At 55.7% G+C, this 19,940-nt stretch overlaps 1 protein-coding gene across 6 annotated transcripts in view; it reads right to left on the bottom strand.

Annotated features, from left to right (window-relative positions):
- Positions 1–615: 615 nt before the first annotated feature.
- The window catches only part of Synpo (synaptopodin), a 39,269-nt gene continuing 19,944 nt past the window's right edge, over positions 616–19,940 (bottom strand). For 2 of the 6 annotated variants that reach the window (XM_070036409.1, XM_070036412.1), the window contains exons 2-3: positions 8,396–10,743; positions 616–2,856 (exon numbers count right to left, since the gene is read on the bottom strand). In XM_070036409.1, the coding sequence (XP_069892510.1) occupies positions 2,203–2,856; positions 8,396–10,743 (3,002 nt within the window). In that variant the 3' untranslated portion in view covers positions 616–2,202. Of the gene's footprint in view, positions 2,857–8,395; positions 10,744–13,859; positions 13,952–16,062; positions 16,242–19,940 lie in introns of those variants that run through there. The other 4 variants (XM_070036411.1, XM_070036413.1, XM_070036410.1 and 1 more) reach the window with 4 other exon arrangements.

Here is a 19,940-nt window from a genome sequence, read left to right as displayed (position 1 = left end):
GTTTCATATTTGGGGAGAAATGAAGGGCATGAAGTCAGATTTTTTTTAAGACACAGGAAGAAGATACAGGAAGTATTTATTGAGCTGAATTCTACTGGAGACAAGAGGCAGGTCACAAGCAAGCTCTAGAGGTTAAAGAGGGTGAGGAAGAAGGCAGTCACAATGGATAGAACAGCTAGAGACATAGAGGCAGCTTCCCAAGTCTGCCTCCTGCTGGATCTTTGGGGAAACGCAGGTAGAAATTGATAGCCCACACCACCGCTTCAGTGTCTTTCTCTGGGAGTCCCCTTAGCTTGTTACCCCTGCTACAACGAATCCTATAGCAGGTAATGGCATGCGTAACTGTAGTTATTCATTATTTACTGAGTTGCATGCCCTCCCATACTCCTACCAACAGGGCCTGGGTTCCGAATCCTTAGGCCTTAGGTACCCTCTGTGATCACTTTTTTATTCAAAAATACCCCAATTCCCACCCACCCCCGCCCCCCTGCAACCAGTTCTATTCTGATGCTAGTTTTTTCCTAGCCTTACCCTGAAGTGCCTGGTCTAGTGTTATCCTGACAGGTAGTTAAGTCCAAAATTAACACCGTCCTTCACCTTAGCAACATCCTAATATTCTTTTTTTTTTTTTTTTTTGTCGGCTGTGGGGCTTGAACTCTGGGTCTGGGCGCTGTCCCTCAGCTCTTCAGCTCAAGGCGAGCGCTCTACCACTTGAGCTACAGCGCCACTTCCGGTTTTCTGGTGGTTTATTGGAGATAGGAGTCTCACGGTCTCTCCTGCCCGGGCTGGCTTTGAACCGCGATCCTCAGATCTCAGCCTCCTGAGTAGCTAGGATTACAGGCGTGAGCCACCAGCGCCCGGCTCCTAATATTCTTTCACTTGTGTTATTTTCCATCCTCACCCAACTCTGACCCCCAGCCCCCACCTCTAGGGGCATTCTGGAAACCAAGACGTTCAGCTACATTCCTCCTGGTACCTGGCCTAAGGATTGGAATCACAGCCACTGAGGAGTAAGGGTCAGGCTGGGGCCTACAACCAGGATTTTGGAGGCCAAAGTGCAATGAGAAAGAAACAGAAAGGATGGTGGCCATTGGCACAAGGGGGACACTGGGGTTGAAAGCTGAAGCTAAAGCAGGGGGAACTTCCTAGGTGGACAGAAACACAGGCCAACCTGGCCTAACCCCTCACCCACCCACCCAAGCTTATCTGCCTTGAATTCAAGCCCCATCCTCCTCCTCCACCCACACCCTACCCACTTCCTAATACTATGGAATGCATTTCAGGACCAGAAGAGCCCTCAGATGGTCTTAAAGACCATCAGAGCCAAACCCTGCCAGAATCTCCATGCATCCTGGCCCTGGGTTTCATTTTCTGTAACAAAGAACTCTTTTGCTTCCCTCTTTCTGAACAGGCCAGCTCAAAGTGGGGACAATCAGGTAAGGCCACTGGGTAGCTCTACTTCTCCCCATCTCCTTTCCCCCCCGCAGCTCAGCTGTTATTCCAGAACCTACCAAGGACAGGCTCAGAGAGACAGAAGAGCCAGAGGCCCAAGGTTAAGGCCTGGGAAACTCATCCCCCTCCAGTGTTCCTCCCTGGCTGTGAAGATGCCCTGGGCACCGAGTTGGGATGGAGAAAGCAGCATGGCATGGCACGGGGAGTGACTCCCGGCCCTTCTCTTCCCAGAGGGGCCAGCCGGGCACCTTGAGCCGGCCTGGGAGATCTCTGTAAAGGTCATCTGGTAAAAATAGAGCTTACTGAGAAGGGATGGAAAACAGCTGCTCCTGCCTGGGGCTGGTGCCAGAAAGCCTTAGTCAAGCCATGGCACGAGCATGAAGTCTGGCCTAGGCTCTTCTAAACACACCCTTCCCGTGCCATGCTGGAGAGGGCAGGGCCCGAGGGGAGAAGGGGCCGCGCGTCCACCGCCTCCTCCAGGCACGTGTGCATAGTGACGCGGGGAAATGCGGAGGCGGCCTGGGCCAAAGCCACACGCCCAGCTGAGGACGAGGAAGGCCAGGTTCAGGAAGGGCCTGGCCCTAGCCCGACGTCGGTCCTGCCGGGCCTCAACGGGCGCGACAGAGCCAGGACCAGACCTCGAGCCCGGGCACATCTCTGGGGCTGCCGGATGCAGCCGGAGCCCTGGGGCCTCGGAGTCGGGTCCCGCGCGGCTTCCCCGGGGGCGGGGGGGTGGAGGAGGCGCGGGGCTTAGGTGGTGCAGGAGGCCGCGGCGGGGAGGCTCCCGCGCTTGAGCCGCAGGCTGCCGTTCCACCCGCGGGGACAGATGTTGTACCCGAGGATGCCGGGCGACTTCAGCCCGGAGTCCTCGGAGTCGAGAGACACGTCGGAGCCTGTGGGCGAGCGGCGGTAGGGGAAGGGCCTGGGCGGGGCGGGCCCGGAGAGCGGCGGCCCCGGGAGGCTGGGGGCGAAGGCGGCCGCGCCGCGGGCAGGCCCGGGGCGCGGCCGGGCGGGCAGCGGGGAGCGCAAGCGCGGTGGCGGCGGTGGCGGCGGCGGCGGCGAGCGCATGCGCGGCGGGGAGAAGGGCCGCAGGCTCTCAGCGCCCGCTGGCCGCGGAGAGGCGCTCTTGCGCCGGGCCGCGTTGATGATGTTCCGCGCCAGGAGCGCCTGGAGCTGACGGCTGGGGGCGCGCGTGTCGGCCTCGGGGCGCGGCGGAGACACGGAGCGCTCGCTCCACGAGGGGGACATGGGCGGCGGCGGCGGCGGCGGCGGCGGCGGGCTGCTCACGCTGCTCCCGCGGCCCGGCTCCCACGGCCCCGGGCTCACCCAGCCGTCCAGGCTGCTGGGGGGCCGGGACGCGCCCGGCGTCCAGGGCGGGGAGGCGGGCCGGCTCTCCGGGCGGTCCTGCGGAGAGAACAGAGGGCGGGCGGCGTTAGTGAGGCCCGGGGCCGGGGGGACCCCGTGCCGCCGCCGCCCACTAGCACGGGAGGACGGCGCCCGCGCCGCGGACGCGCGGGGCCCAGCCCGGGGGCGCACGCCTGTCGGTCCAGCAGCTCCCGGGACCTGGGGCCAAGCCGGCATCCGCAGACACAGCCCAGGGCGCTCATCTCCAGTTAGCGACGTGGCCCGCGAGGCCAGCCCCGTTCCAGCCTAAAACCAAGAGCCGGGCACCAGGTGCCAGTCTAGAATGCGATCTGGAGCATAAACGGAGGAGATGGCCGGGAGCAGACAAGTAACGGCCGCCACCCCTCCGTGTCGGGGGCCTGCGGGGAGCCGCGAGCGGAGCGGCTCTGTTCTTTCCAGGCAAAAGAACGTCGGGAGCATTAGCACGTCCTTTGGACGCGCGTGGCTGTAATACAACAGGCTGGGAGGTTGGAAGGCAGATGTGAAACTAACCAGTCATTACTTGTCAAGAAAAGAGGGAGCAGGGGGCAAGGCGGGCAGCTTCCCTGCGTGGGAGCAGCGCTTTTTAAAGGCATGCGCTTTCTGTTTGTTTTGATTTTTGGAACTAGATAGTTGTATTATCTATGCAAAATCTCAAAAATTAAAAAAAATTACTACTGTTAAGATTGAATCCCACAGGAAGAGCCTTTCGCTCATTTCCGCAATTTTTTGCCTTGGGTACCTGGGCAGAGAGGAAGTTCACACCGGCAGAAGGAAACACAAAAGGAAGTTGGGCCCAAGGCAAGTGACTCATGCCTGTAATGCTAACTACTCAGATGTGGAAGACAGAGGTTTGACACCAGCCTGAGAAGGAAAGCCTCTGAGGTTCCATCTCCAACTACCCAGCAAAAGGCTAGGCTGGAGGGGTGGAAGAGCACTCGTATAAAACAAAACAAAAAGGGCAGTTGGGTCACACTTCCCTGGCCAGCACTTTCCTCTTTGAACTTCTTGTCAGCATGGAAGGGAGAAAAGAATGTGGCTGGTTTTTTTTATTTTTGGCCAGTACTGGGGCTTGAACTCAGGGCTTGGGCACTGTCCTTTATCTTTTAGGCTCAATCATGGTGAGCTACCACTTGAGCCACAGATCCATTTCTGAGTTTTTGTGGTTCATTGGAGATAAAGAGTCTCATCAAGCCAGGCACTGGTGGCTTATGCCTGTAATCCTACCTACTCAGGAGGCTGAGATCTGAGGATCGCGATTCAATGCCAGCTGGGTAGGAAAGTCCATGAAACTCTCATCTCCAATAAACCACCAGAAAACCAGAAGTGGTGCTATGGCTCAAGTGGTAGAGCACCGGCCTTGAGCTGAAGAGCTGAGGGACAGGGCCCAAGCCCAGAGTTCAAGCCCATGACTGACCCCCCTCCAAAAAAAAACAACCCCTCCAAAACAAACAAAAGAGACTCATGGACTTTCCTGCCAAGGCTGGCTTCAAATCTCCATCCTCAGATTCTCAATTCTCAGACTTCAGTCTCCTGAGTAGCTGAGATTAGATGCCCAGCTAAGTATGGCTCCATGAGGCTGGGTGCTGAGCTCTTTGAGTTTAGAAAGCACTGCTGTGCTGTGCACTGTCATACCTGTTTCTTACCTGTTATATAAGGAATTTTCAGTTTACAAGGTTCATTCTTATCCTTGATTCTTCATTAATGTGAAAATTAAGCTCATGGGTATAATAACAGCCTGGTGTAGTGTGTGTGTGTGTGTGTGTGTGTGTGTGTGTGTGTGTGTGTGTGTGTGTGTGTGTGTGACTATATACTGTTCAAAGTCTACGCCATCTTTAAGCAGACTGGTTTGGAAGTAGAGGGCTTGGAAATTCATGCCTCCTGTTTCTCCTAAGTCATCCAACTGTGCATCTGGTCAAATGCCAGCAATAAGCAGTCCACGTGGATTCCCAATGGAATCAAGCTCACCAACAATCCATCCATCCATCCATCCATCCAAGTCTTGAGGTACAGCTAGTCCACTTGCTGTCTCCTACTCAGTCAACATCTAGAACCATCCCCAAGATCCATTCTTTCATCCAATCAGCAGTCTGCCACAGTTAACCCAGTCATCCTTTCTTCAACCAATCACTCTAGTTCCTCCCAATCGAAAGGGAGCAGAAGTAGATTATATGTATTTTCCAAGCAGAATGCTGTACCTGCCAAGGAACCCAGATCCAGAATCAGAGCCCTTTAACTTAAAGGAGAATGTTATGCAACAGCCCAGAGAGGGTTTTGTGGAATGGTAATATCAGTGACATTTAGAGGCCTCCTGAGGACATCCAAGCTCCCAGTAATGGGATAGGGATGTTAAATCTCAGTATGAGACTCTTCCTTCTTTTATTCCCAGGGTCAGGGTTGTGTATATGTGAGCCAGAGACCCTGAACACTGCTGTATGGTTGTGACACATCCCAGGAAACTTGAGTTTAGGCCACCAATGGGAAGCAGACATCACTGTGCAAGAAGTGCTTAGAGGGAGGTCTTGACTCCAGGGCCAGACAGGAAGAACTAGAAGGCTAAGACCAGAGTCTCAGGGCCAAATGCCATGTCAGGAGGACTTAGGCTATGTCCCAATGCCGAACTAGAGTTGGGAGGTGGGGACAAGAACACACAAGCCAACCAGTCCACAACCACTGAGAAAAGAGGGCACTTCCATCAGTTAAGGAGAACTGGGGGAACTACGGTAGTCTAAAAAATCTCTAGAGAGTTCTCTCTGCCTTTTGTTCACAGGGGACTACTGGATCCAAGAAATAGAAGGAGTCACGGAATTGAGCCAAGTCTATGAAATGAACTGGCTCGGGAATGGGTTGGAATGTGAGGGGAATGTGCTCACCACCAGCATCCTTTGGAGGCGGGCCAGGCCTGACCTCATCCTAACGATGTCTGGGGACTGTACGTGAGGGAGGGAGGCAGAGGGGTGCACAGTACAAACAGCAGAATTGTTCACTTTCTTCTGTAGGGCTCAATGCACTGAACTCCCTGGAAATGCAATGGGTGGAAATTCTGAAAGGAGCACCCATGGTCTATCCCAAGCCCTCCTACAATCCTGTCATTGCACAGAACTGAGGCCAATGGTGGGAAGGAGTTGCACAAGGTCACATGGGAACCAGGTACTGATGTGGCAGCATTCTCCTCTCTGGGCTTAATGCTCTTAAGGATCCAGGTAGTCACGGTGATGAATGTGGGAAATTGTCAGATTTAGGTCATAGCAGGGAGGAGACCTGAGAGAACTGGAGAGTGAGTGATGTTCAGTGCCGCTTCTAAAGGACCCAGTTTAACCCGGGCCATAGGGACAGTGTGTTTCCCCTGTGCCCAGTGTCCATTTGGCTCACACTCTAGGGGAAGGAGAAAAAGGAAGGTGACTTGTGCCAGGGCCAGGGCTGCCTTGGGGAACAGGTAGGGTCATTCTCCCTTCTAAGACAGCACCTGGACTGTCCCCAGATTCACACACACTGCAGGTGTGATACACACAAAGCAGCACACAGGAGGATACAACCTCCCTTTCACACACAACTGAGCAGTCCCCCTCCCCTCCCAGGCTCCAATCAGGGAGGAGGGAAAGCACCCTAGAGCCACGGCAGCCACAGCAAGGAAGAAAGAAGCAAGACAGATTTGAGGCAGAGTGTATTGAGAACAGGAGAGAAAACCAACTTAGGGAAAGCTCAGCCTGGCGATAGACGCTGCAGGACAGAGGGAGGGGCTCTTCCACTGAGGGGGCCACACCAGGATGAAAGGTGGTGGGGCAAGGCCTCATCCTGCTCATGCTGGGGCTTGGTGTGAACAAGCTGAGCTCGCTCACTGCTCCCCACGCAATCCCCTCTTGCGTGTGGAATGAGCTCACTGACAAGGCACCCCTGTTCCCATGGAGACAGGCCGGGAGAGCTCACGAAAACTGCAGGCTCAGCCCAGCATGGGCACCGCCTCCACCACCCTTCGCCCCTCTGGGAGCCCAGAAATAGGGCTGGGAAAGAGGAAGTGGGTGGTCCTCACCCCCAGTCCTGGGAAGCTTCCATCTGAATCCTGTCTCTTGGTCTGTGTTCTCTCCCTCCCCCCCCCCCCACTCCCCACAGGGCCCAGTTTGAGGGAGGGAGGGCTTATCATCACTGGGGCTAAGGGCGGATTTGAGACTACCTGAATGGAGAAACTGAGGCCCAAAGATACCCAGTCAAGTCTGTGAGAATCCAGGTAGAAGTCTCAGATTTTTCCTCAAAACTCTAGGGTCCCCTGAGCAGCTGAGTCCTGCTCCAACCCTGTCTGCACTTGCACTGTCCCTACGCAATCCCCCCTGGCCCAACCCGGGCTGCTGGCCCTGGGACTACTGCAAATGATCACATGCTCATACCTCACCGGGCTGTCCTCACAGACACATACATTGGTCTGTCTGCCCCTCGTCAACAGCGCATCCCTTTCCCTTCCTTCCCAGGGGCCAGGCTCATCACTTGCAAGGCTTTCTCTCCCAATGTACCAGCCCATCTTCTCAATCTTCAGCAAGAAGAACCTTTGTATAACTGAGAAGACAGGAGATCAGAGAGGGACTGTGACTTGTCCAAAGCCACACAACAAATGGAAGATACACATGGGACCAGAACCTTCTTCTCCTTCCTCTTTCTCTGGAGCCTGATCCACTGCGCTCAGGAGGCTCCTTGTAGTCAAGGAGATTTTGGCTGCAGTGGAAGCCAAAGCTACTCATTAATTAGGGGTCCCTCTCCTGGCAGTATGCCACATCTGCACAGCCTTCTATAGGGCCCTCCTCTCTCAGGGATCCCCTGGACTCCCCTCCCCCCCAAAACAGTGAGGTCAAGCCAAGCGGAGGCAGCACTGTGGCTTGGTTCAGGAGTCTCCTAAGAAGAGCCACGTCCTGGATAGGGAGTTGAGGCAGTTGGGTAGAGGAGCAGGAAGGAGACATCAGACGATGGTGGTGGGCCAAGTCCGCATCAGAAGGACCAGGAAAGGAGAAGAGAGGGAGCAAGGCAAGCTGTCTGGAGAGAAAACGGTCTCCGAAGGACACAGGAGGAGGAGACAGGAGCTGGCAGTGAGAACCCAGCAGCAGGAGGAAGATGTTAGGAGCACAGGCCCGTGAGGCAGAGACTGTTGGCTGGCAGATTCTACAGGCACTGGCAGGCGCTGTCTGCTCCAGAGTCCCCACCAGGACCCCTCAAGGCCTTCCCCCAGCAAGACGCTGGCATCAGATTGGCATCATCCCTGCAGCTGTGTCAAGGCCTTAGGAGGGAGTTCTCTCTCCCAAGACCCTCCTCCCCACCTACACATGAAGTCCAAGCCCCTTGTTGTGGAGAAGAGGCTGCAATAGGTCAGAGAGGGGAGGCTACTCGCCCAAGGTCCCACAGCTAAGCTGATGGCAGCAACAGGCCTTGCACCATGGACTCCCCATTCTCTTCACTCAGCCCTATGCCTATTTCCTGTCACATCTGCCCTCTGGGTGGCCCTTGGAGAAGGGCCCTGGACAGGTAGAGGGATTCCCTGAAGGAGCCGTTACTTGAAGCAGAAGGAAGGCTTCCACACCTGAGCCTCGATCCCGGCGTTCCGGGTGGAGAAGGAGGGCCGGGGGGCCTGCTTGGCTCGAGGAGACCACGCCCTGGAGGGAGACACGGGGGAGACGTCACTGCCGTAGGTGGGGCTCACGGCCGAGGGCTGGAGGCCATCCTGGCCCGGGGAGGCGTAGAGGCCCGGCGCGCAGCGCGAGGGCCGGGCCAGGGCGGGCGAAGGCGGGAGGCCCGCTCGGGGCAGGCTGGGCACCAGGTCCAGGGAACTGGGCTTGGCAGGGGAGGCGGCGCGAGACGAGGCCGCTCGGGTGGAGGCCGAGCGGGGCGAGGCCAAGGTCTTGGCGGGCTCCTTGACGGGGGAGAGGGCGAAGAGCGAGGGCCGCACGTGGCAGGGCTGCCTGGCGGGCTCAGGGCGCAGCACGCCGTTCTCGGGCAGGTAGCCGTGGTAGAGGGAGGCCGGCGGGGTGCGCGCGGGGCTCAGCGACGCCACGCGGAAGGCCCCGGGCGCGCTGCTGGCGTACTTCCAGGAGGAGGGCAGGGACATGGTGGGCGACGGGCAGCGGGCCAGCTCCGCGGGGCCCGAAGACTCGATGACATACTTCTCCATGCGCGACTGGCGGCGCGCGTACAGCTCGGCGCCCCTCCCCGAGGCCTCGGGCAGGCTCTGGGTGGGTTTGGGCTTCGGCTTGGCCTGGATGCGGGGTGACTTCAGGCAGGAGGCCCACTCGGGGACCGCGTCCTCAGCGGCGGGGCTGGCCCTGTCCCGCGCGGCCTCCTGCTGGAAGTTGGAGGCCTCGGCCCCCAGGGCAAAGGGCTCCTCCTCGGTGCCCGCCTCGCCCTGGTCCCTCTGCCTCCGCTTCTCATCCGCCGTCTGCACCAGGTCCAGCAGGTCGGGGTTCGGGGTCACCTTGGGCTTCTCCACAAAGGTAAACATGGACTTCCGGCTGCCCCTGCGCGCCATGGACTCCTCCAAGATGCCCGTCTTGCTGGAGGGCACTGCCTGGCCCTTCGGACGAGAGGGCCTGGGGTCAGAACTGGGGTACAGGGCAGAGTAAGAGGGGGGAGACCTAACCCGGGAAGCCAGGGGGGCAGCCGACAAGGTCTCGGCGTAGGTGGGAGGTGGGGCGAAGCTCCCCAGAGGCGCCCGCTCCAGGACCGGGCTCCGCTGCCCGACCAGCCTCCTCTCCACCATGGGGCTGTGGGACATGGCGTGTCTCTGCGGCCGGGGACTCCGGTCTGCCGCGCTGGAGGCCTGGGGGGCCGGGGTCTTCTCCCCAAGGTGTCGCCTCTCCACCATGGGGCTCCGCTCCATCTGGCCGCTGCCCCCGGAGGCCTGGATGCCAAAAGGCCTGGCCGTCCTGTTGACCACGGGCTGGGGCCTGGCGAGGGTGAGGTGGACCTCGCTGGACACCTTGGTGGGGGTGGTGGCCGCCGGCCGCCCCGACAGCTCCGGTTCTGCTGACGGATGGACATCGACGAGCAGCGAGCTGGACAGGAAGTCCGGGACGGCGGGCCCGGAGCTGGGGATGGCGGAGGCTCCTCGGGAACAGGTGTTGGCGGCCGCGGGCGGAGTGGACACCGTATCGACAAGGAGCACGCTGGCCCTCACCTCCGCCGGGGCCTGGGGCTGCCCGTCCGAGCGGAGGGCGCTGGGGCTGGCGTCGGGCGCTGTGCCGTTCTGCGGGCGCTGGGCCTCGGGAGAGCTCTGCGGCCGGCCCTGCGGGGCGGCCTCGGCCGGGGGGTTCTGATTGGCGTCATCGGCAGCTGCGCAATTGGAGGCCGGGGTGGTGAGCGGGGCGTCGGGTGCGGGAAGATTCTGGTTGAGATCCACAGCTCCATCCGGAGGATCGTGCGCGTCGTGGGCAGGCGGAGGGCTGGGCGGCGCCGGCGGGGCCTCGCGGCTCTGGGATAGGTGGAGCCCGTTGGCTGTCAGCAGGGCTGCATTTTCCTTTAAGTAAACCACCAGCGGCACCTCTTCCTCCTCACTGGCCACCTTCTCCAGATGCCGCAGTAGACTGTCCTCCTCGGCGGCGGTGTACCCCTCCATGCTGCGGCCCGGACGCCCGCGGGGGAGGCTCTGGGGGCCGGGGCCTTGCTCCTGGGGGGAGGTGGGACTCAGGTCCAGCCCCTGGGCATTGCCCGTGGGGCTGGCGCAGCGCACCCCGAGGGGCTCCTGGCTGGGCTTCCGGCGGCCCTGGCCTCGGCTTTCCAAGGTGAACTCGTTCGCCCTTTGCCTGCGCCTGTGGAAGAGCTGGACCCCGCGGGAGCTGGCGCTGGGCGGGGTGGTCAGCTGGGCCGCGATCCGCTGGCTCCGAACTTTGGCTTCTTTCAGATCCTGCTCGGTGACGTTAGTGCTCCAGCTCAACGCTGCGGGAAGGGACAGAGGCCAGGTTAGCACACGGGGATGGGGCAGGGACAGTCACTGTGACACCTGGTAGATGCAGATATGGAACATCGCCGAGCCCCTCACCTTAAAACTTCAGGCCCCACTGCATCTCTCACTCAGCCCCCTTCAGCCTTCTCTTCTCTTGCTAGGCTCTGCCACACTAGCTTTCTCGCTATTCTTTGAAAATGCCAAGTATGGCCCTGCCCCAGGACCTTTGTACTATTCCCTCACCATGAAAACATCTTTTCCCAGATGGCATTCCAGGTTGGTTTCCTCTTGCTGAGCAGCTTCAATCTTACCTCTCTAAAGGTAAGATACATCAGAAGATGTATCATGGATTATTGATCTGTCCACCTGGCTTGGCATGTGTATCTATGTTGTGCGGTAAATTATTCCTTAAATCATATATATATATATATATATATATATATATATATATATATATATATATATATATATATATATCCAGACATGAGAAAATAGTGGCTGGCCTATAGTGGACATGATGAAGATTGCTGAATGTGTAAACGAACCCCCAGAACATTTTCTCTGAGCCTTTCTTAGGGTCCTTTGTACTTCTAAACTCACAGAATAGTAATTTAATTTGATTTTTTTTATAGAGAGCTCTCAACACCCTTCTTCTTAGAATGGGCAATATATCCACTTTTATTTATAAACATAGATATAAACATAAGAAAAGGTGTTAAGTGAAAAATGTCCCTCCCACCCTGACGTCTGAAGTTGCAGCACGGAAGTTCTTGCCATTTTCAGGGAAATAATCTTGTTAAAATTCACACGTTTCCACACTTGAAAGTACTAGGTTGGGCTAATTTCAGCACTGACTACACTGGAACACTGTGTCCTTTCCCTGAATGCACATGCGAGCAGCAGTGAGCGTCACAAGTCTCTGTTTGGCAGAAGGGACAACTTTTGCTGACAAGCCCAGACACTATGTGTCCCAAGGTCACACAGAGAAGGACTAGAATCAATTCTCAGTCCCAGCTCAAGGCCCTTTTGGGAAGCAGGAGTGGGAAACAGTTTGGGGGTGCTCTGAGTTCAATCTGGACCTTGAAGTCAGGTTCCCTGAGGGCAGCCATTGCCCCTTCCAGGCAGTGTGCCTAGCTAGTACACGGTCAGTGCTCAAGTTGTGCTTGTTGAACAATGACTGAAAAAAGGGCTGCATTAAGGAGTGAATTGATTGGTGGCTGGAGGAATCAGCCTGTGGCAGGAGTCACAAGCTTAGTCCGTGGCTGAGAAAAATCCCCCCCCCCAACTCTAGGAAGCTAATTAGTTCTTGCTCCCCCTCCCCCCCAGCAACTAGTTCTTGCCCTGCTGCTGTCTTCCTCCTACCTTGCCGTTATAAGCAAGGGCTGGGACGTGCTGGGACAGCCTCCCAGGTTCCAACAGCCAGGCTCAGCACTCCTGGACTCTCAGAGCTGGAAGGGTCCATACAGAGGAAACTTCACTGCCACCCACTTTACAGATGGGGAAACTGAGGACCAGAGAGTGGACTCTGCAGGGAAGCCCACAGAGGGCAGGCAGCAATAACACTGGGTCCAGGCCACAAAATGACAGGCTTTCTGGCTCCAACTTCCTCCCTCCCTTCTTCCCTCCCTCTCTCTTTCCCTTTCTCTCTCCCTCCCTCCCCAGGGCCTGGTTTGCCTCCCAGGCTGGAAACAGTGACAGCGTATAACTGGCCTCACCCACCCACGACACCTGTGGCTACCTGGTAGCACTCCTCTCCTTACCAGGGCACTTCATGTAAAAGAGAGAGACAGAGACAGAGACAGAGAAAGAGAGACAGAGGTGGGGGGGGGGGTTGGCCAGGCTGCTCCCTTGAGGGAGAATGAGGTTGCCAGGTACACAGGAGGCCCTGAGGGGCTCTCAGCCCCCACAGTGCTCTTTTCTACTCTGCTTCAAATGAGGTCTCCTGTCTTGAATCCAAGCTGTGTGACCCTGGCACACTACCCCACCTCCCAGAGCCATCAGGTCTCAAGATGAGAAGTGGGGGAACCCTTGGTGCCCAGGACACTGCCTGCCAGGGGCTCATTGGCTTCAAGCCCAGAGGACAAAGCAGGGGCCTCAGGTGACCCTAGGAAGAGCTGGTGGTCTGTGACCTCACTCTGCTCTCTGGAAGGGATCAAAGCTAGCAAAGACTTGCAGCATAGGTCCTGGTCCAGGAAGCCACCCAGCAGGGAATCCCAAAGTTATGGGGAAGCATGGCTAGAGCACAGAAACCCAGAATCTTAGAGGTAGCCATCACTGGGCCCAATTTTCCCCTCCCTTCTTCCATCCTATGAAACCACAGCCCCTGTGCAAGCCTCTGTTTGCACACTCACAAAACATGATCTCACTACTTCCCAGTAACATTCATTCCTTGCTACAAGGTCCTCTGACCATTCATTACCTTCCACTTTCCTCTGTGTGTGTGTGTGCCAGAATTGGGACTTGAACTCAGGGCCTTGATTTCTCACTTGAACTAAAGAAGCTGGTGCTCTACAACTTTGAGCCATACCTCCACCTTCAGCTTCCACTTCTCTTTTTTTTGTATGTGTGGGGGGTCCGGTCGTGGGGCCTGAACTCTGGGCCTGGGCACAGTCCCTCAGCTTTTCAGCTCAAGGCTAGCACTCTACCACGTGAGCCACAGCAACACTTCCGGCTTTTTTTCCCCCTGCTTATGTGGTGCTGAGGAATCGAATCCAGGGCCTCATGCATGCAAGGCAAGCACTCTACCACTGAGCCACCTTCCCAGCCCAAGCTTCCACTTCTTGATGTGATTCTACTCTGGGTGTCACACAGAACGAGTCTCCCCTTCTAGTCTTACAACTCTGCCAAGATTCCCAGATAGAAATCACATCCAGGAGAATAACTAAGTCCCAACACTGTTTCAGATGTGAGGGCACAATTGAATCAATTGTAGCTAACATCCAGTGGGTACTTGGTGCACACCTATACTTACACTTTACACCTATTGCTTAATCCCACAACTCCATAAAGGCACAAAAGTGTTAGTGATGAGAAAATCAAGGACCAGAAAGAGAAGGTGGGCTCCCAACACCACAGAGCTTCAAGGGAGTGAGGGAAGCAAGAATCATACCTGGCTCTCCGGCCCTGCAGAGGGCGCCAGGCTCCTGGCTGGCGGGTTCCCATAGCCTGAGGCTCATGGAAAAATTCTTATAGCGTTTGAATCTTCCAGAACTCTAAACTCTCGGTGTGTTGCCACTTTTCTCCTTGCGTTCCTGCCTCAGTCTCATCCCCATGTTGACTGAAAGGCCATGGGTTCAGAAAACCCTCAAATGCCACTGTGAAGGGCCCTTACAGAAAAGCCAGCCTGGGGCTCAGAGAGGAAAGGTCAGGGGAACGGCCAGGACCTAGGTCTGCTGACAGCCAGCCTGGCTCCACTCCAGCCAGGACAGTGCGGACAACGCTCCCGCCTCCCTGAACTTGGAGCGGCCCCCTCCCCAGTCCTGCCTTGGGAATATTAGGACAGAAGAGGGTAGGGGTGAGGTCTCCTCCCCGACTCCAGCCTGTGGTGATGCCACAGGAAAGGAATTTGGCAGGAGTTTTGGACCAGACCCAGGCAACAGTGTCGATGGGTTCTGCCACCCTGTGCAAACAAATCTGGGGGAAGGGAGGCTAAGGCCCGCCAGAGGCACCCCAGCATCCTGTCACAGGCCCCAGAGGACAGCCCCATTGAACATTCCCCAGATCCAGGTGCTGACATCTCAGACAAGGGCTGCTGCTGTGAAATGCTTCTTGGTGTCTAAGAGCCACAGGGACAGGCAGGTCTCAAGCCCCCCATGTGCTGGCTGTGGCCTGCACCTGTGCAGATCAGGACACCCTCACCTCCTCACCCACCAATGTCTAGCTAAACCTTTGCAGAGCCAGGGTGATGCCAGCCCTTTAGAGACTCACCCTGGATATTTGATCCGGAGCCCTGAAGACAGGCCTCCACCAGAAGAAGGAGGGGAGAGTAAACACAAGGAAAAACTCACTGCCTGGGGTAAGGATACTTGAGTGCAGGGCAGAGGATGGGTGGGGAGAGAGTGTGGACAGCTGTGCCTATGGGAGGGCTGCAAAAGCTGCTGCCCTGCCCGGTGCTCACACACATAGCCTAGGTGCTGAGCTGTGCATGGTATGCTCAGAACCTTGCTCACCCTCCTTCCCTCCCTGCTCCCCTGAGAACACCATGAATTCTCTTGTTTCCTAGATGAAACCCAGGCTCAGACATACCTCTGTCTGTAAGGAGAAGGGCTGGGATTCAAAATTTCTAGACTAGGGATCCTGAAGGTAGTATATCAAGAGACTCCAGAGTTCCCGGATGATGGCTCTCCTTCCTCAGCCCATGACAGTTCCCTCAGCTGCCTCCAACAACTCATGCTTGCTCTCCTTTCCTCCTCTCAGATCAAGAGCTGATGAACTCATTCTTACTAAGGTTGAAATGACTAATAGGGCATGAAAGACCAGTGGAGTAAAAAGATGATGAAATTGGGGGTTAGGAGCTCCCCTGTTCTCATTTTCCCTCCCCTAAGGCAAGGACAGCCCTCTTCCCCATCCCTACAACTCTCTGTGGGCAACTGCCTCTTCTGCCCCTGAAGAGGCAGGTCTGCATCAAGAGCCCCAAAGAAGGAGGTGGGTCTGGGGAATGGAGGCAGCAGAAGGTCGGGACAGGGTGAATGCAAGGAAATGCTTCTTCACAGGGCTGCCATCAATGGGCAAGTCCTGTTGGAGTGGGGAGCCAGAGGCAGCCCATTGTGGATGGCCAGAGTCCTGGCAATAGGATGGATCAACAGCCTGGGTAAACTGCCCCCCTGGTGGGCAGGAAGGAACCAAGGACTAGCCTCTGCACAACCTCTGGCCTTGCTGGGGCTGGAAGATGGGAAACCTGAGTAATGGTCTGGCTACCTTGACAGCCCTGCTTGCATCACACACACACACACACACACACACACACACACACACACACACACACACACACACACACACACACACACACACACACACACACACACACACACACACACACACAGCCTGGGAGTCCGGTGGGCACAGCCTGTCTGAGTGTCTGAGGAGCACAGACTACAGCATCTTCTCTCTGCAGAACAATCCACACAGAGGTGGGAAGTCAGGGACTAGGGGTACATGAGGGTGGGGAACCCCAGGTCAAGCTCTAGCCTACCACTAACAGAAGTCACCATCTGCCTTTCCCTTTAATGCCCAGAGGGAAGACTCTGCAGAAAGGGGATCCGGTGTGCCCCAGTCCCTCCAGCCCCCCAAACCCCCGCAGGCACCTTACTCACTCCACTTGCTGCGTGTCCCTGCAGCCCACCTGGCTGCTCCCACCGCCAGCTGAGGCTTCAGCCTCGGCTCCCAGAGCCTCAGGAGAAAAGCAGCCAACTGCCTGGCTGACAACGGAGGAAAGTCCCACCTCGACAGCGAGCGCTCGGAGCTGGATATGACTTCTCTCCTCCACAGATGACTCAGCCTAGCTCTTTATCAGGAAAACTGATTTTGCAACAGCTTTTTAAATGGCCTCTCCACCCCCAGTCTCTCCCCCGCCAATCAACCCACCCCACGCAGCCAGATCCACCAGCCTCCCTCCTAGTTCCACTCCTGTTTCTCTCCTGCTCAAGATTCTGGACCTAAGGATGGAGTAGAGTTTGCCTCATTCTAGCACTGAGAGCCTCCAACCAGAGGCTCCACAAGCCCCTTTGATCCTGGCAGTGCTGGAGAAGTTCAGTGGTCCACGGTCCAGTGGTCTACTGTTTGCTGCCTGGTGAGTTCCAGCCTGGAGCCTGGTTTACCGGCGCAGACCTCTCCACCAAGCATCTCTGTGTCTATTCTTTCTGCATTTCTCATCCCCTAACTTCCCACCTAGCTTGAATGATATACTCTCCTCCAAAAAGCTGTCCAAAAAGCTGTGGGATATGGGACTGCACACCTGTCATCCTAGCTACTTGGGATTACAGAAGTAGGAGTCCAATGCTGGCCTGGGAAAAGTTGTTAAGATTCTACCTGGAAAAATAAAACAAAAAGCACTGGGAAGTGTGGCTCAAGTGGGTGACTACCTAACAAGTGTGAGACCATGAGTTTAAACCCCAGTATCCCCTCCTGCCCGCCCCCAAATAAAAAAGAAACCTGCCTTGGACCACCAGTGTTCTATCTGCATCACTCAATACAGTATTCATTCTAGTAAAAGTGACCCTTCAGGGAGGGCTTAGCACATGTCAGCTGACCACACGAGGAGGCCAGCTGCCCACCCATCTCCACACTAGAGAGGAAACTGGCTCAGAGTCGCAGAGACAAAGTCACACAGCCAATCGGAGGCAGAGATGGGATTCATATCTAGTATGGCCCAGATGGACTCAGGGCCTGCCCCATGCCCCTGCTGCCGACCCCCAATGTGTTACTTCATGGGAATCAGGGTCTAGATCTTCTATAAGCCACTCCCCCATAGCAAGAGCCTTGACAGCAGGGCTCAACTGTTTAGTGACGTCTCCCTCCGCACGTCCTCCAGGAATCTGACAATAGCCAGTGGCTTGGGCATACCGGATGCTGCAATAAAGAGCTCATACATCTTTCTTCTAATCTCCCAGAAAATCACAGAGGAAGTTCTCCGATGGCCATTTTAGAGAGGGGACAATGAGCCATGACAACAGCTTTCATCCCAGGTCCCAAAGTTGATAAAGAGCAGAAGAGAGATGGAGTGAGGCAGTCTCACAGATACCAAACCTGGAGTACTTTTCCTTCTAGAAGGCTCACTCACTTTTCACCCCTACCATTCTAGATCCAACCCAACTGTCATCTCTTCCAGGAAGCCCTCATAAACTTATCCAAGGGTGGGGGGGGGGAGGATGGGAAGGGATGGGAAGGGGAAACAAAGGAGGAGGCTACAATGCTTGATAAGAAATGTACTCATTATCTTGCCCATGTAATTGTAACCCCTCTGTACAGTATTTTCACAATAAAAAAAAAAAAAACTTATCCAGACTCCTTGATCAGTGCTCCTCTCTGGCTGGCTCCACCTGGCCCAGAGGCCTCAGGATGGAGTGGGTCTCAAAAGAGCTAGCAAAGAAGGCCAGGTCTGGTCAAACTTCTGAATTCCCCATACTGGCAGAAGATTGTGTTGGGTAAGGCAGAGGTGGGGCAAAGAGGGAAGTAACATAGGGCTTTGCCTGGCAGCTATCTGTGCAGGCCACCACCACGTTTCCCACTGCTCCCTGGCCGGGACTCCATTAGGAGTCCTAGCCAGAACTCTGCAACCAAAGCCTCCCTCCTGCCTGTTCACTAGTAGATCTCCCATCAATAGATTCTATATCAGAAATTTCGAGCGTGGTTCCCAGAGGAAGTGGGAGATTGAGGAGGGAACAGCAAGTCTGTGGGTGGAGAGGGAGATGAAACTTAACAGAGAGGTAGAATGCTCTGTGAAGTGTCATTCCTGGCACTTAGAAGCTGAAAGAGAAATAAATGACGATGAAGCAATCAGGAAGGCTTCCTGGAGAGGATGGTCTTTGCCCTAGGTCATGAAAGGTAGAAATGAGGAGGCATTCCAAGGAATGAGGACAGCTCGCAAATGCTCCAAGGCATGGGGTAATCCTGTTCCATTCCCCTAGTCTAACCTCACCGCCCTAGGAGAGGTGAAAGAAACCTCTGACAGGAACACACCCATGGGGCTCATGCAGAAGCCCCATGGGGGAGCCAGGCTCGGTTCACCAAGTGCACAGACTTCACAAGGTTCACCGTCAAGGAACCAGGCTGTGCCCTGCACCGCAGGCTCTGCCCTGGGCCTCTGGCTGGTTACATAAAATGGCCACTGCCCTGGTCCCGTGGCCAGCCAGGAGGCCCCTCCAGCCCCTCTGCCTTTCCTGCCATCTGTCTACTGCTTCTTTCATAAAGAAAAAGCTGCTGTCTGGTGGCCAGCCCCGTGGTAAATTCCCTGCATTCCTTCCCCACAGAAAAATAAATAACCCAGGAGGAAAAAAATGCAAGAGGAATGATAATGATGTCCCCGGCAGGCTGCAGCCCTTCCTGCAACCACCACCCTCACCAGCAGGTCTGTGAGCTGCTGCTGCTCCTCCCAGGGGCATGGGACACCCTCTAGGGCTTCAAGGGTTAACTGACAGAGAAGGTGCTGGAATCTCCCTGTGGTGGCTGCAGCAAGCAGTCAATATGGCAAATTTGTCAGAGGTTTTCATGTTCATACTGGGCTAGCTCAGTAGATGAGGTTCAAAGTTCTCCTATTATTATTGTTATTGTTATTATTATTACTAGTGTTTAAACTCAGGGCCTCACAATTGTTAAACAGATGCTCTATCACTTGAGCCGTGCCTGTAAGCCCAGTTTTGCTTTATTTTTCTGGCAGGGTCTCTTGTTTTTGCCTGAATCAGCCTCTGTGATGGCAGTCCTTCTACCCATAGCCTCTCAAGTAACTGACCTGACAGATGCATTTGACCATGCCTGGCGTATTTGTTGAGATGAGGGTCTCACTAACTTCCTGCCTGGGCTGGCTGGCCTTGAAACTGTCTTCTTGGTCTCTGCCTCTTGAGTATCTGGGCTAAAAGGTGTGAGCCACCAATACAGCCCAGTATTATAATTTTTTAAAACATGTTTTGATCCTCCAAGGTGGGACATAAGAGTGCCCTTACCTCCATTTTACAGGTGAGGAAACTGAGGCCCAGAAAGAAATGGGCTTGACCAAGTTATTTGGTCAGTCAATGGCCTGCAGGTTTCTAGCATCTGCCTCCTACTCCCATATCCACTTCTCCTCCTGCTCCAACCCCCTACTCCACACCCCCTCCCCTCCCCTCCCCCCCCCCCCCCCCCCCGTCCTGAAGCTCTTTTCCTTCCCAAACCCACCTGGACATCCTGCTCTCTGCCTGTCTCCCCCAAGGAGGGCATCCATCCACCCTTTTAGTGAATCACTTCCTCTCTCTGAGTTTCAGCTTCCTTGTCAGTAAAATGGGTGGCTGTTGAGCAAGCAGGCTACAGAATGAGTATAAAGTATGAAACACTGTGCACACTTTAGCCGTGTGTGTGTGTGTGTGTGTGTGTGTGTGTGTGTGTGTGTGTGTGTGTGTGTGTGTGTGTGTGTGTGTGTGTGTGCATCGGTACTGGGGCTTGAACTCAGGGCCTCATGTTCTCACTTGGGTTTTTTGGTCAAGGCCACTTGAGCCACAGC

The sequence above is a fragment of the Dipodomys merriami genome, unplaced genomic scaffold (assembly GCF_024711535.1).
Source record: "Dipodomys merriami isolate MVZ:Mamm:240054 unplaced genomic scaffold, mDipMer1.0.p SCAF_27, whole genome shotgun sequence".
NCBI lineage: Eukaryota > Metazoa > Chordata > Mammalia > Rodentia > Heteromyidae > Dipodomys > Dipodomys merriami.
The sequence above is the reverse complement of the archived record's forward strand: the minus strand, read 5'-3'. Positions and strand labels throughout refer to the sequence as shown.